The sequence below is a fragment of the Panulirus ornatus genome, chromosome 5 (assembly GCF_036320965.1).
Source record: "Panulirus ornatus isolate Po-2019 chromosome 5, ASM3632096v1, whole genome shotgun sequence".
Lineage (NCBI taxonomy): Eukaryota > Metazoa > Arthropoda > Malacostraca > Decapoda > Palinuridae > Panulirus > Panulirus ornatus.
In genome coordinates, this window is record NC_092228.1 from 29,978,671 (window position 1) to 29,991,441 (window position 12,771).

Below are 12,771 nucleotides of genomic sequence, written 5' to 3' on the forward strand. Positions count from 1 at the left end.
CCATTTCCATTTACAACACTGAACACCCCATGTATACCAATTATTTCCTCAACTGCCACATTACTCACCTTTGCATTCAAATCACCCATCACTATAACCCGGTCTTGTGCATCAAAACCACTAACACACTCATTCAGCTGCTCCCAAAACACTTGCCTCTCATGATCTTTCTTCTCATGCCCGGGTGCATATGCACCAATAATCACCCATCTCTCTCCATCAACTTTCAGTTTTACCCATATTAATCGAGAATTTACTTTCTTACATCCTATCACATACTCCCACAACTCCTGTTTCAGGAGTATTGCTACTCCTTCCCTTGCTCTTGTCCTCTCACTAACCCCTGACTTTACTCCCCAGACATTCCCAAACCACTCTTCCCCTTTACCCTTGAGCTTCGTTTCACTCAGAGCCAAAACATCCAGGTTCCTTTCCTCAAACATACTACCTATCTCTCCTTTTTTCACATCTTGGTTACATCCACACACATTTAGGCACCCTACTCTGAGCCTTCGAGGAGGATGAGCACTCCCCGCGTGACTCCTTCTTCTGTTTCCTATTCTAGAAAGTTGATACAAGGAGGGGAGGATTTCTGGCCCCCCGCTCCCGTCCCCTCTAGTCGCTTTCTACGACACGCGAGGAATACGTGGGAAGTATTCTTTCACCCCTATCCCCAGGGATAATATACATATATATATACATATACACATACACACACATACACATACACACGCACATATACACACACACACACACACACATATATATATGCATATGAAAAATGTAAGAAACAATTCAGAAAACTGAAACTTCTAGCTTGAAATGAATGAAAAAATGAATGTCACATAATGGTTCAACCTCTGGCTATGGAAAAAGGAAATGTATAATTTATTTACACAAACGTCAATAGCAGTTCTCATCAATTTAACCACTGTATCAATAAGCTTCAATGTCTAAGCTACATTTTTCTCCAATTTCACTATTTTCTTGTCAAAACACCATGTATGAAAACTATCACTCCAGTAACACAACTATCAACATTTACCTCCCCTTTAAAAAAAGTTCTGGGGAAGTCTGTCTCGATACACTGCGGGAAACTCTACCACCTGGCGAGGTTTGTGTTGCAATGGTTCCCGATTCACAAACGTAGTAGCATCACTGGTGGGCCAAGGTAGTTCCGTTGGCGAATAAATTACGTATGACATTCAAAGGCACGATCATGTTCTTGCCCATGCAGTTTAGCAGGTCCTCTCCAAGGGGTTTGGACAATTCAACCTATGAATATTTGTCAATAAGAGCTACATCTTCAAGTGCTTTACAAACTGGAACCAGTAAAGTTAAACACATTCCATCGTGATTGCCACTGGGAGCACTTGTTTTCAGCTCTACACCAAGAACACCTTGAGGTAGTCATGTACTTCCTAAGAGTGGAGTGAAGGGACCTTACAGGGTTTATCTCTGACACCGGAAGATGAGTTGCAGTTTTGTCACTGGTCAGAACACACACACGATTGTTTACTCTCTTGCGAATGGCAATCACCAGTCTGAGAAGTAATCTTGTGTATGGTTTGTCAATGGGCAGCAGATCAGTATGCCAAGGCTCTTCTTGTCGGGTCCAGTACTGTCTAGCACGCTGGATCAGTGGGTAAATGTCACTGCCTCTGAGACTGAGTTCTCCAAGATTTTCAACCCACTTAGCCTTCAGTGACTCCTCATCTGCAGAAGCAGGTGTCTTGAGTGTTCCACCTACCACATTACCAGTCACAACAAATCTGAACCATGAACCTGAAGCTGATTCGACCATCAGTAACGTGGTAATATCTGTTTCTAAGCCCGTCTCCTCTAAGACTTCTCTTTTGGCAGCTTCCACAATGGTCTCTCCAGCCTCCATACGTCCAGCAGGAAGATACCACTTTCCAGCACATGATCTTTTGGCCTCCTGCATCATAAGGACATGGCCCTCCTCGTTGATGAGTACGGCTGCTACAATGAAGCACACATTCTCTCGTAATGTCGTAATATATATATATATATATATATATATATATATATATATATATATATATATATATATATATATATATATATATATATATATATATATATATATGGCTTGCGCAAAAAATACTTGTGGCATGAGAAGCGTGGGAGGTGGGCAGATTAGAAAGAATAATGAATGGTGGGATGAAGAAGTAAGATTATTAGTGCAAGAGAAGAGAGAGGCATTCGGACGATTTTTGCAGGGAAATAATGCAAATGACTGGGAGGAGGTAAATAAAGTGCGTAAGACAAGGGAACAAATGGGAACTTCAGGAAAGGGGGCTAATGGGTAAGTGATAACAAGTAGTGGTGATGTGAGAAGGAGATGGAGTGAGTATTTTCAAGGTTTGTTGAATTGTTTGATGATAGAGTAGCAGATATAGAGTGTTTTGGTCAAGGTAGTGTGCAAAGTGAGAGGGTTAGGGAAAATGATTTGGTAAACAGAGAAGAGGTAGTAAAAGCTTTGCGGAAGATGAAAGCCGGCAAGGCAGCGGGTTTGGATGGTATTGCAGTGGAATTTATCAAAAAAGGGGATGACTGTATTGTTGACTGGTTGGTAAGGTTATTTAAGGTATGTATGATTCATGGTGAGGTGCCTGAGGATTGGCGGAATGCTTGCATAGTGCCACTGTACAAAAGCAAAGGGGACAAAGGTGAGTGCTCAAATTACAGAGGTATAAGTTTGTTGAGTATTCCTGGGAAAGTTTATGGGAGGGTATTGATTGAGAGGGTGAAGGCATGTACAGAGCATCAGATTGGGAAAGAGCAGTGTGGTTTCAGAAGTTGTAGAGGATGTGTGGATCAGGTGTTTGCTTTGAAGAATGTATGTGAGAAATACTTAGAAAAGCAAATGGATTTGTATGTAGCATTTATGGATCTGGAGAAGGTATATGGTAGAGTTGATAGAGATGTTTTGTGGAAGGTATTAAGAATATAAGGTGTGGGAAGTAAGTTGTTAGAAGCAGTGAAAACTTTTTATCGAAGATGTAAGGCATGTGTAAGAGTAGGATGAGAGGAAAGTGATTGGTTCTCAGTGAATGTCGGTTTGCGGCGGGGGTGTGTGATGTTTCCATGGTTGTTTAATTTGTTTATGGATGGGGTTGTTAGGGAGGTGAATGCAAGAATTTGGAGAGAAGGGGAGTGAGTCAGTTGTTGTTCGCTGATGATACAGCGCTGGTGGCTGATTCGGGTGAGAAACTGCAGAAGTTTGTGTCTGAGTCTAGCAAATTGTGTGAAAGAAGAAGGTTGAGAGTAAATGTGAATAAGAGCAAGGTTATTATGTTCAATAGGGTTGAGGGACAAGTGAACTGGGAGGTAAATTTGAATGGAGAGAACGTGGAGGAAGTGAAGTGTTTTAGATATTTGGGAGTGGATTTGGCAGCGAACGTAACCATGGAAGCGGAAGTGAGTCACAGGGTGACGGAGGGAGCGAAGGTTCTGGGAGCGTTGAAGAATGTGTGGAAGTTGAGAACGTTCTCTCGGAGAGCAAAAATGGGTATGTTTGAAGGAATAGTGGTTCCAACAGTGTTATATCGTTGCAATGCATGGGCTATAGATAGAGTTGGTCGGAGGTGGGTGGATGTGTTGGAAATGAGATGTTTGAGGACAGTATGTTGTGTGAGGTGGTTTGATCGAGTAAGTAATGAAAGGGTAAGAGAGATGTGTTGAAATGAAAAGTGTGTAGCTAAAAGAGCAGAAGAGTATGTGTTGAAATATTTTGAACACATGGAGAGAATGAGTGAGGAAAGATTGACAAAGAGGATATAAGTGTCAGAGGTGGAGGGAACAAGGAGAAGCGGCAGACGAAACTGGAGGCGGAAGGACGGAGTGAAAAAGATTTGGTCTCTTTCTTCCCTCCACCTCTGGCATATACATCCTCTTTGTCAGCATTTCCTCACTCATTCTCTCCATATGTCCAAATCATTTCTACACACCCTCTTCTGCTCTCTCAGCCACACTCCTTTTATTAACACACATCTGTCTTGCCCTCTCATTACTTGCTCGATCAAACCACCTCACACCATATAACGTCCTCAAACATTTCATTTCAAGCACATCCACCCTCCTCCGCACAACCCTATCTAAAGCCCATGTCTCGCAACCATATAACACTGTTGGAACCACTATTCCTTCAAACATACCCTTTTTTGCTCTCCGAGATAAAGTTCTCGACTTCCACACATTCTTCAACGCTCCCAGAACCTTCGTTCCCTCCCTTACCCTGTGACTCACTTCCGCTTCCATGGTTACGATCGCTGCCAAATCCACTCCCATTTTTGCTCTCCGAGATAAGGTTGTCTCCTTCGCTACATTCTTCATCGTTCCCAGAAACTACGCCCCCTCCCCCACCCTGTGCCTCACTTCCACTTCCATGGTTCCATCCGCTGTTAAGTCCACACCCAGATATCTAATTCACTTCCACCAATTTTTCTCCATTCAAACTTATATACCAATTAATTTGTCCTTCAACCCTACTGAACCTAATAACCTTCCTCTTATTCACATTTGCTCGCAACTTTCTTTTTTCACGCACTTTTCCAAACTCAGTCAATAACTTGTCGAAGCAGCCACCAACGCTGTATCATTAGCGAACAACAATTGACTCACTTCCAAGGCCCTCTCATTCCCAGCAGACTGCACGCTCGCCCCTCTCTCAAAACTCTTGCGTTTACCTCCCTAACCACTCTATCCATAAACAATGTATCACAATTTTGCGCGTAATCAAGTATATTCCTATGAGTCCACGGGGAAAATGAAACACGATATTTTCCCAAGTGCACATTCGTGTAATAAACACATCATCAGGGGAGACACAAGAGAGAAATAAGTCACTTGATATACAAGAGACGTAGCAAGGACGCCATTTGGTAAACATGTGTTTGTCCAAGACAGACAAAGAGCGTATTATAAACTTATTATGTGGACAAGAAAGTGAGTTGTTTACAAATCTTATCAACAATAAAGTTATCTAATTTGTATAGACCTTCACTAATATTATGGCTATAATTCCTTGTGTATTTAGTCAAAAAGAATCGATGATATTTCTCGTGGTACTGGAGTTAGAGTTAATAACTGAGATGGCAGTACTACAGTCGATACAATGATCATAGTCTTTAACGTGATTGAACAAGGCATTTGATTCTTGTCCCGTTCTTATACTATATTTATGTTGCTTAAGTCTAACAGAAAGATCCTTACCAGTCTGCCCAACATAAAATTTATCACAATTTCCACATGGCACTTTATAGATGCATGCAGGAAAATTTTCTGGTGAGTTCCTGATTAAGCTATACTTCATCATATTACTGTTGCTGGAGGCAACATCTAATTTAAAGGATTTAAGTAACATGGGGAGTAAACTAATATCATCATCAAAAGGGAAAACTAACAGATTCTTGGTGTCAATGGGAGATTTGGGTTCAACTCTATAAATTGATTTCTTTGCTGACTTAAGGGATTTATTAATGAAAGATCTAGGGTACTTTGACTTAGATCCAATAGAATATATCTTCTCAAACTCATCATCAATAAACTCTGGACTGCAAATACGTAATGCCCTACGGAACATAGATTAAAATAATGATAATTTAACTATGTTGTGTTGAGATGAGTAATAATGGATATATGAGCATATATTGGTAGGTTTTATGCATATGCTAAAAAAACATGTTTCCATGCCTATGGATCATGCAATCTAAAGATGGCAACATACCGTTATTTTCATTTTCTACAGTAAATTTGACGGAAGGTACTAAATTGTTAAGTAAGGCAATAAATCTTTGTAAATTTTCATTTGTTGGCCAAACACAAAGAACATCATGTATATACCTACACCACATTGCGTTAAAAGGTAAGATATCCTTTAGTAATTTTGTTTCAAAAAATTCCATATAAAGATTACTTAATACAGTTGAAAGAGGGTTACCCATTGCCATACCAAAGTTTTGAGCATGATATTCTCCATTGAATTAAAATACACAGTGTCTTATACATAAATCTATCAGTTTAATGAAAACAGACTTTGAAACAGGTATATGAGTATCACACAAGACATCAAATAGATATTCTAAAAGGTCATCAACTGGAACTTTTGTGAAAAGTGAGGAGACATCATAGCTAAAAAGTTTGAAATCAAAATTAACATTGATATTGTTAAGCTTGTTAACTAAATCTACATTGTTCATGATATTAAAACTTGATATCCTACCCACTAAAGGGCTTAATAAAGAAACTAACCATTTTGACAATTTATATGTGATGGAGCCCACTGAACTTACGATAGGTCTTGCTGGAAAATTCTGTTTATGTGTTTTAATAAGTCCTTGCATATGTGGCAATGAAGGGGACAAGGATGACAAACTTTTGATAGGAGAACCTATTACCTTTCAACAACAACTTCATTTCTTTATTGCAATGGGAATTAACTGCTTCTAGGGGATTCTCACTGAGTTCAAAATATGTTGTGTCATCATTTAAAAGATCATTCATTTTAGATAGACAAGTACTTTTGTCCATAATCACAACAGTGTTAGTCTTATCTGCTTTAGTAATATGTATATCATTGTCTTTTTTAAGATGTTAATAGTTCTTATAAATGTCTTATGGCTATTAGGATCTACTGGTTTTGACAAATTGGCAAACGCTAAATCCTTACAGATATTATTTTCATCATTAGATAAATCAGTGTATTTCTCCAAATTGCAAATAGACTGTGAAATCAACACAGCTGGCTTCCCTGTTAGAGCACATAAAACTTAATCCATGGCCTAAATCACACAAAGAATCCTTATTCAGTTGTTTATTGGACAGGTTTATCACAAAAGATGGGTTCTTGTTCTTAGTCCAGTCGCTGTTTTCAAACTCAGTAAGAATCCCCAAAAAGCAGTTAATTCCCATTTCAATAAAGAAATGAAGTTGTAGAAAAGTAAAGGTTCTCTTTGCAAAAGTTTGTCATCTTTGTCCCCTTCATTGCCATATATGTATGGACTTATCAGAACACATAAACAAAATATTCCAGCAAGACCTATAGTGAGTTCAGTAGGCACCATCACATATAAATTGTCAAAATGGTTAGTCTCTTTATTAAGCCCTTTAGTGGGTAAGATATCAAATCCTGATATCATGAACAATGTAGTTTTAGTTAACAAGCTAAACAATATCAATGTAATTTTGATTTCGAACTAGTTAGCTTTGATGTTTCCTCACTTTTCACAAAAGTTCCAGTTGATGATCTATTAGAATATTCATTTGATGTATTGGATGCTATTCATTTACCTGTTTCAAAGTCTGTTTTCATTGAACTGAAAAAATTGTGCGTAAAAGACTGTATTTCAATTCAGTTGAGAACATTATGCTTAGAAATTTGGTATGGCAATGGGTAATCCTCTTTCACGTGTACTAAGTAATCTTTATATGCAATTCTTTGAAACAAAATTACTAAAGGATATCTTACCTTCTAATGCAATTTGATTTAGGTATGTAGATGATGTTCTTTGTGTTTGGCCAACAAATGAAAATTTACAAACATTTCTCCCCAAACTTAACAATTTAGCACCTTCCATCAAATTTACTGAAGACATTGAAAACGAATGGCATATTACATTTTTAGATTGCATGATCCATAGACAAGGAAACAAGTTTAAGTTTAGCATATACAGAAAACCCACCAATGTATGCTCATATATCCATTATTACTCATCTCAACATGATAGAGTTAAATCATCATCATTTCAATCTATGATCCTTCGGGCATTACGTATTTTCGGTCCAGAGTTTATTGATGATGAGTTTGAGAAGATATATTCTATTGAATTTAAGTTAAAGTACCCTAGATCTTTCATTGATAAATCCCTGAAGTTAGCAAAGAAATCAGTCTATAGAGTTGAACCCAAACCTCCCATTGACACCAAGAATCTTTTAGTTTTCCCTTTTGATTATGATTTTACTTTACTTCCCATGTTGCTTAAATTCTTTAATGTAAATGTTGCCTTCAGTAAGAATAATACTATAAAGAATATCATAATCAGGAACTCAACTTCCACACTTTCTTCAAGCCTCCGAGAATTTTCGCCCCCTCCCCCACCCTATGATTCATTTCCGCTTCCATGGTTCCATCCGCCGCCAGATCCACTCCCAGATACCTAAAACACTATACTTCCTCCAGTTTTTCTCCATTCAAACTTACCTCCTAATTGACATGACCCTCAACCCTACTGTACCTAATAACCTTGCTCTTATTCACATTTACTCTTAACTTCTTTCACACACTTTACCAAACTCAGTCACCAGCTTCTGCAGTTTTTCACATGAATCAGCCACCAGCGCTGTATCATCAGCGAACAACAACTGACTCACTTCCCAAGCTTTCTCATCCCCAACAGACTGCATACTTGCCCCTCTTTCCAAAACCCTTGCATTCACCTCCTTAACAACCCCATCCATAAACAAATCAAACAACCATGGAGACATCATACACCCCTGCCGTAAACCTACATTCACTGAGAACCAATCACTTTCCTCTCGTCCTATGCCTCGATAGAAACTTTTCACTGCTTCTAACAACTTGCCTCCCACACCATATATTCTTAATACCTTCCACAGAGCATCTGTATCAACTCTATCATATCCCTTCTCCAGATCCATAAATGCTACATACAAATCCATTTGCTTTTCTAAGTATTTCTCACATACATTCTTCAAAGCAAACACCTGATCCACACATCCTCTACCACTTCTGAAACCACACTGCTCTTCCCCAATCTGATGTTCTGTACATGCCTTCACCCTCTCAATCAATACCCTCCCATATAATTTCCCAGGAATACTCAACAAACTTATACCTCTGTAATTTGAGTACTCACTCTTATCCCCCTTGTCCTTTGTACAATGGCACTATGCACGCATTCCGCCAATCCTCAGGCACCTCGCCATGAATCATACATACATTAAATAACCTTACCGACCAGTCAACAATACAGTCACCCCCTTTTTAATAAATTCCACTGCAATACCATCCAAACCTGCTGCCTTGCCGGCTTTCATCTTCCACAAAGCTTTTACTACATCTTCTCTGTTTACCAAATCATTTTCCCTAACCCTCTCACTTTGCACACCACCTCGACCAAAACACCCTATATCTGCCACTCTATTATCAAACACCTTCAACAAACCTTCAAAATACTCACTCCATCTTCTTCTCACATCACCACTACTTGTTTTCACCTCCCCATTAGCCCCCTTCACTGAAGTTCCCATTTGCTCCCTTGTCTTACGCACTTTATTTACCTCCTCCCAAAGCATCTTTTTATTCTCCCTAAAATTTAATGATACTCTCTCACCCCAACTCTCATTTGCCCTCTTTTTCACCTCTTGCACCTTTCTCTTGACCTCCTGCCTCTTTGTTTTATAAATCTCCCACTCATTTGTATTTTTTCCCTGCAAAAATCGTCCAAATGCCTCTCTCTTCTCTTTCACTAATGATCTTACTTCTTCATCCCACCACTCACTACCCTTTCTAATCAACCCATTTCCCACGCTTCTCATGCCACAAGCATCTTTTGCGCAAGCCATCACTGCTTCCCTAAATAGATTCCATTCCTCCCCCACTCCCCTTACGTCCTTAGTTCTCACCTTTTTCCATTCTGTACTCAGTCTCTCCTGATACTTCCTCACACAAGTCTCCTTCCCATGCTCACTTACTGTCACCACTCTCTTCACCCCAACATTCTCTCTTCTTTTCTGAAAACCCCTACAAATCTTCACCTTCGCCTCCACAAGGTAATGATCAGACATCCCTCCAGTTGCACCTCTCAGCACATTAACATCCAAAAGTCTCTCTTTCGCGCGCCTATCAATTAACACGTAATCCAGTAACGCTCTCTGGCCATCTCTCCTACTTGCATACGTATATATATATATATATATATATATATATATATATATATATATATATATATATATATATATATATATATATATATATATATATATATATCCCTGGGGATAGGGGAGAAAGAATACTTCCCACGTGTCCCCTGCGTGTCGTAGAAGGCGACTAAAGGGGGAGGGAGCGGGGGGCTGGAAATCCTCCCCTCTCATCATTCTTTTTTTTTTTAATTTTCCAAAAGAAGGAACAGAGAAGGGGGGCCAGGTGAGGATATTCCCTCAAAGACCCAGTCCTCTGTTCTTAACGCTACCTCGCTAACGCGGGAAATGGCGAATAGTTTGAAAGAAAGAAAAAATATATATACATATATATATATATATATATATATATATATATATATATATATATATATATATATATATATATATATACATATATATATTATTTATCTATTATACTTTGTCGCTGTCTCCCGCGTTAACGAGGTAGCGTAAGGAAACAGACGAACGAATGGCCCAACCCACCCACATACACATGTATATACGTACACGTCCACACACGCGCATATTTATACCTATACATTTCAACGTATACATACATACACAGACACTGACATATACATATATATATATATACACATGTACATATTCATATATGCTGCTTTCATCCATTCTCGCCCTCACCCCGCCACACATTAAATGCTCACTCATTCTCTCCATGTGACCAAACCATTTCGATTTACAATCTTTCGCTTCCAAAACAATCAGAATCTGCCATTTTACTCTTAATTCAAAATAATATATTTCCTCTACATCAACTCATCCTGTTATCACTTCCCCGTCTGCTCCCTTCACTGATGATCGCAATTATTCTGCTGTTCCCCTCACATTATCAACTTTCTTCCAATATTTTTTCTGATTTTCCCCTAAAGTTGGTGATACTCGCTTCCCCAACTTTCATTTGTCCTCTTTTTCAAGCCTCTGACTTTCCTCTTGACTTCCTCCCACCTTATGTTGCTCATCTTCCAACCCCTCTTACTTCTTCCTTACAAGTAGCTCCATTATAACTCTGTTTTCTCTTTGACAGACAATTTTACTTTCTCTACCCTTTCTAATACTTCCATCTCCTACCATCGCATGCCACACTATTCTCACGTATAAAAACACTATTTCCCAATATATATATATATATATATATATATATATATATATATATATATATATATATATATATATATATATATATATATATATATATATATATATATATATCTATATATATATTCCATTCCTTACTTAATTCTGTCGTTTCGTTTATTCTTACCTTCTGCCATTCTTCACCCACTCATTTCAACACTTTCTTCTGACTCGTATCAATTCTAGAATCACTCGCCAACCACCTCCCGACTCTCCTTACTACAGGCTATATCAATGGCTATTTGCAGACTTACAAACCAACCATCTTTTCTTTCCATCATGATATAAGTTTCTTACCACATGTACGGTTCAGGAAAGCAGCACAACCGTATCATAACGACACACATATCAGTTGAGTTCATCATACATCCAGTAATCAAGTCTGCTGATCCTATGTTGTAGAAGACCTGGTGACCACTTCGCATCGTGTCATGTGGAGTCTTTCCTTCATTGTCTTTACTGAGCTGCTGGGAAAATTATCTGTAGAACTAGAAACGTCTACAATCCCTCGGCACATCATGGTGACCTGCCTTCATACCTGCGCTACGTAAGGTCCACTTCAGCACACTGACGGATCGTTATACCAAGTACATTAGGGGAGCAACGATGTGTGATCTACCAGAACTAACTTAACAGTAATTTCTGCAACTTGTGCAAATCTTCACATAACATCCGTCAATCATTTCCTTCACGGACCACCTCAGCTTGTTGCCGTTATGGACAGCATTTGCATAATGGTCTGTGACGAACGCCATCGTATCCTCAAGGAGGCTTTGCAGACCAAAGCAATCCTGATGTTTACTTGTGAAATGAGCCGCAACAACGACGATTCTTCTGCGTTCTCGTTCACGAAAATTCCACTTAATACAATGTTTGTGTCTACAAATGGCCAAGTTGGTCCTGGGTGTAGACTTACTGCCATCAGTGAATGTCTCCAGATTTACTGTATAAGACAGGCGTAATCAGAGTCTTCCTCTATCGAGCGCATGTCTTTGAAATACGACTTATTTTACAATGAAACCCAACACCTCAAGCTGATCCTCATCATCACCGGACTCTGAGCAACACCACAACAACTTGCACTACCACAATTGGCCCAGCAGGAACAACAGTACATTGGAGATCCTACGGTGTCCTGATCTCCTTAGCTTACAAAGCAGACGGAAGGGAACATCCTGCTCCATCATCTTCAACAATATTAAAGGCCAACAACCCAATGGCTAACCATGACACAACATACCACAACAAGAAGAAAACAGACATTGATCATGACCACCAACTGTAACTACAACCAGAATTCCTTCACAACTCCGACACAACTTTTTGAAATTTCACATCAACACGAAACTTGTCAACAAATTGATAACATACAACATGTAAATTTCACATCAACACGAAACTTGTCAACAAATTAATAACATACAACATGTAAATTTCACATCAACACGAAACTTGTCAACAAATTAATAACATACAACATGTGGGAGGGATTTCTCTCTGTAGAAGGGTCACATGCCTCCCTGGCAAGGCACAACCAAACTGAACAGGTTGAGAACATCTTGCTTAAAGACATGTAGCGTCTTCCTGTAACAAAGTCTCTTTCCTTATGTTTGACCAATGACTGACGCATCACCCACGAGACACCAGACG

General features: G+C 39.0%; 1 protein-coding gene across 1 annotated transcript; it reads right to left on the reverse strand.

Annotated features, from left to right (window-relative positions):
• Positions 1-1,155: 1,155 nt before the first annotated feature.
• On the reverse strand, positions 1,156-2,011 carry LOC139748796 (8-oxo-dGDP phosphatase NUDT18-like; the record flags this gene model as incomplete). The annotated part of the gene is given in 2 exon segments (XM_071662229.1): positions 1,156-1,408; positions 1,410-2,011. Coding segments are annotated over 2 exon segments (855 nt in total), but the record flags the coding sequence as incomplete, so codon positions are not given.
• Positions 2,012-12,771: the final 10,760 nt, after the last annotated feature.